Source organism: Corylus avellana, chromosome ca10 (assembly GCF_901000735.1).
Source record: "Corylus avellana chromosome ca10, CavTom2PMs-1.0".
Classification (NCBI taxonomy): Eukaryota; Viridiplantae; Streptophyta; class Magnoliopsida; order Fagales; family Betulaceae; genus Corylus; species Corylus avellana.
The window spans coordinates 15,850,148-15,853,060 of NC_081550.1; the positions used below are offsets into that span (position 1 = coordinate 15,850,148).

The window sequence follows — 2,913 nt, forward strand, 5'->3', positions numbered from 1 at the left end:
GCCATTCTCGGATTGCTCTCACCTTCTCTTCATCCACTCAGATTCCATCGGCACCGACTACAAATCCGAGGAAGAGTAACTGATCCATCATGAAACTACACTTCTTTAAGTTGATAAACAACTTATTTTCACGAAGAACCTCCAACACTTTCCTCACATGATCCATGTGATCCACCAGGTTGCGGCTGTAGATAAGAATATCATCAAAATAGACAACGACAAATTTTTTGATAAAAGGTTTCAGTACATGATTCATGAGTCGCATGAAAGTGCTTGGTGCATTCGAAAGGCCGAAAGGCATCACCATCCACTCATAAAGCCCCTCTTTAGTCTTGAACGCAGTTTTCCACTCATCTCCCGGTCGTATACGGATTTGGTGATTTCCACTCCTCAAGTCAATCTTCGAAAAAATCTTAGCCCCAGATAGCATATCAAACATGTCACCTATTCGGGGAATTGGAAACCGATACTTGACCGTGATCTTGTTTATTGCCCAGCTATCCACGCACATTCGCCAACTCCCATCTTTCTTCGGTACAAGTAGGGCCGGTACTGCGCATGGACTCATACTCTCTCGCAAGTGTCCCTTCCGAATTAACCCCTCTACTTGCTCTTGCAAAATAGCATTCTCCTTTGGGCTCATTCGATAATGTGGCAAGTTCGGGAGACTTGCTCCCGGCACTAAGTCAATATAGTGCTGGATATCTCTCATGGGCAGCAGTCCTTCGGGCATCTCTTCAGGCATGATGTCTTGGAATTCTTCTAACATCAGTCGCATTATCTCAGGAACTTCTTGTGAGACGGAGCCCGGGGTTCCCTTGGTCACCAATGCTATGATGTCTCGGGCCTCCTTAACTTCTTCTATAAATTCTGATCCAGTGGATAGGAGGACCGGCTTTCCCTTAGAATAAGTAGAATTTTCGACTTCCTATAAAGGTTGAAATGTTATCTTCCGACCATCCCAAAAGATAGTGTAGACATTGGCTCTTCCTTGCTGCTGGGCATTCACATCAAACTGCCACAGTCTTCCCAGGATTAAGTGGCATGCATCCATCTCGACAACATCACACAAAATAGAATCCGAGTAATGCTTACCGATCGAAAATGTGAAACGACATCTCTCGGTTACTAGTGTCTTGGTTCCCCGCTTGATCCATCCGATCTTATAAGAAGTTGGGTGCTTCTCAGTTTTCAAACCCAACTTTGAAACCATCTCCTTCGACACTACGTTCTCCCCGCTACCACTATCAATAATCACATCACATACTCTTTGGTTGACTGTGCAGCGAGTACGAAAAATCTTGTGCCTTTGAGATTGATCCTCTTGCCTCGGTGTCAAGAGTAAACGTTGAATTACTAAGGATCGGAAAAGTGGGATTCCCTCATCAGCGTCAGCCAACTCCTCTTCTTCATACTCGGGTGTATCAATATCTCCATTCTCGGACCCTCCCTCTGGCTCAGGTTCAATCAAGTTTACCATCTGCCTCCGGGGACATTGATGCGACCTATGTCCTGGTTGGTTGCATTTGAAACATTTGTCTAGATTGGGCCGTGCGTATGGATTGTTGGCTGGTTGTCTCGAGGTACTTGAACTGCTACTGGCTCCTTTTCCCGTGGAAGTCACTGGTTGACTTGGTGTGACAGTCGGGACTAGAGGTTGTTTTCCCCGACCCTGCGTTGGTCTCGTCGAATCGCTCGGGTTTCGCTCCCAGGTTGTTGCTTTAGGTCTTTCCAGTTGCTTCTCTGCTCGGGTTGCCAAACTAACTGCCTCATTCGAAGTAAAGACAGGATGCATAGAAACCTTATCTTGTATTGCCACACGCAGTCCACCAATAAACCTTGCAACTTGTTGATCCTCTGTCTCCATGAGATCATTCCGAGCAGATAGGCGATAGAAATCATCAACATACGCCTGGATGGTCCGACCTCCTTGTCGACACTCTTGGTATTGTTGGAATAGCCGTTGCTCAAAGTCCGGTGGTAAAAAACGTGGTTTGAGTAGCCGCTTCATCTTCAACCATGAAGTTACAGGTCCCTTCCCTTGTCGGGCTCGGGAAATCTGTAATTTTTCCCACCAAGCAGAAGCTCCTCCCTTGAACTTGTATGCCACTAACTTCACCTTGCGATCCTCGCGAATACTCATATAATCAAAGAACCTCTCTACTTCCATCACCCAATCTAAGAAATCTTCGATTTGAAGATGCCCGTTGAATGATGGGAAATCTTCGATTTGAAGATTCCCGTTGAATGATGGGAGATCAATCTTCATTCGGTATTCGTGGGATTCCTCCCTACCAAGATCCTGACGTCTGAGTTGCTCTCCATATGCATCCCGGTAGCCAGCGCCATCATAGACATTCCCCATATGGCCAGCTCTACCGCGCTCATAACCTCTGAAGCCTGTGCCACCACGACCGACTCCTCTACGTAATTCTCCCCTTCGATCTACCTCAATGTCCTGTCTGAATACTCCTTCAGCGAAGTCTTCATCGTCACTAGGATCGTCATAGGCCGGTGGTCGGTTTATGGGTGCAAGTGGTTGATGAGGAATAGGCCTTACTCGGATCCCATCGTCATCATGGGCATCATTGTCCCTGTGATTACGATTAGGACCTATGTGCATGCGCTCTATCATCTCCCGCATCTGGCGCATCTCCTGTTGCATCGTTTGCTGGATCTGCTGGAGCTCTTGGAATTCGGCTCTCCAAGGAGCCTCCCTGTCACGAGCAGCGTCATTAAGGGAATCGTCACCGTTGCGCTGATTGGTCAAAATCAGGATAAAGCCTGCTCTGATACCAACTGACGTAGCGGAAGACTAAGGTAACTAATCAAAGAGCAGCGTCTTTGATTCTGTAAGGAGAAGCGTCTTCGTCTTCTACCCAAAAGATAAAACAAGCCCGCAGGCTAAGAAAA

General features: G+C 46.9%; 2 protein-coding genes across 2 annotated transcripts in view; both read right to left on the reverse strand.

Annotated features, from left to right (window-relative positions):
- Positions 1–33, reverse strand: part of LOC132163018 (pentatricopeptide repeat-containing protein At1g77170, mitochondrial-like) — a 1,648-nt gene extending 1,615 nt beyond the window's left edge. Inside the window, exon 1 of the mRNA XM_059573217.1 lies at positions 23–33. Within this exon, the coding sequence (XP_059429200.1) occupies positions 23–33 (11 nt within the window). The remainder of the gene's footprint in view (positions 1–22) is intronic.
- A 4-nt stretch (positions 34–37) lies between these two features.
- Positions 38–2,665, reverse strand: LOC132163019 (uncharacterized). The gene is made up of 2 exons (XM_059573219.1): positions 1,010–2,665; positions 38–928 (listed from the first exon to the last, which is right to left on the reverse strand). Exons 1-2 carry the CDS (start codon positions 2,663–2,665, stop codon positions 38–40), a joined length of 2,547 nt encoding a protein of 848 aa, XP_059429202.1.
- Between the last annotated feature and the right edge of the window lie 248 nt (positions 2,666–2,913).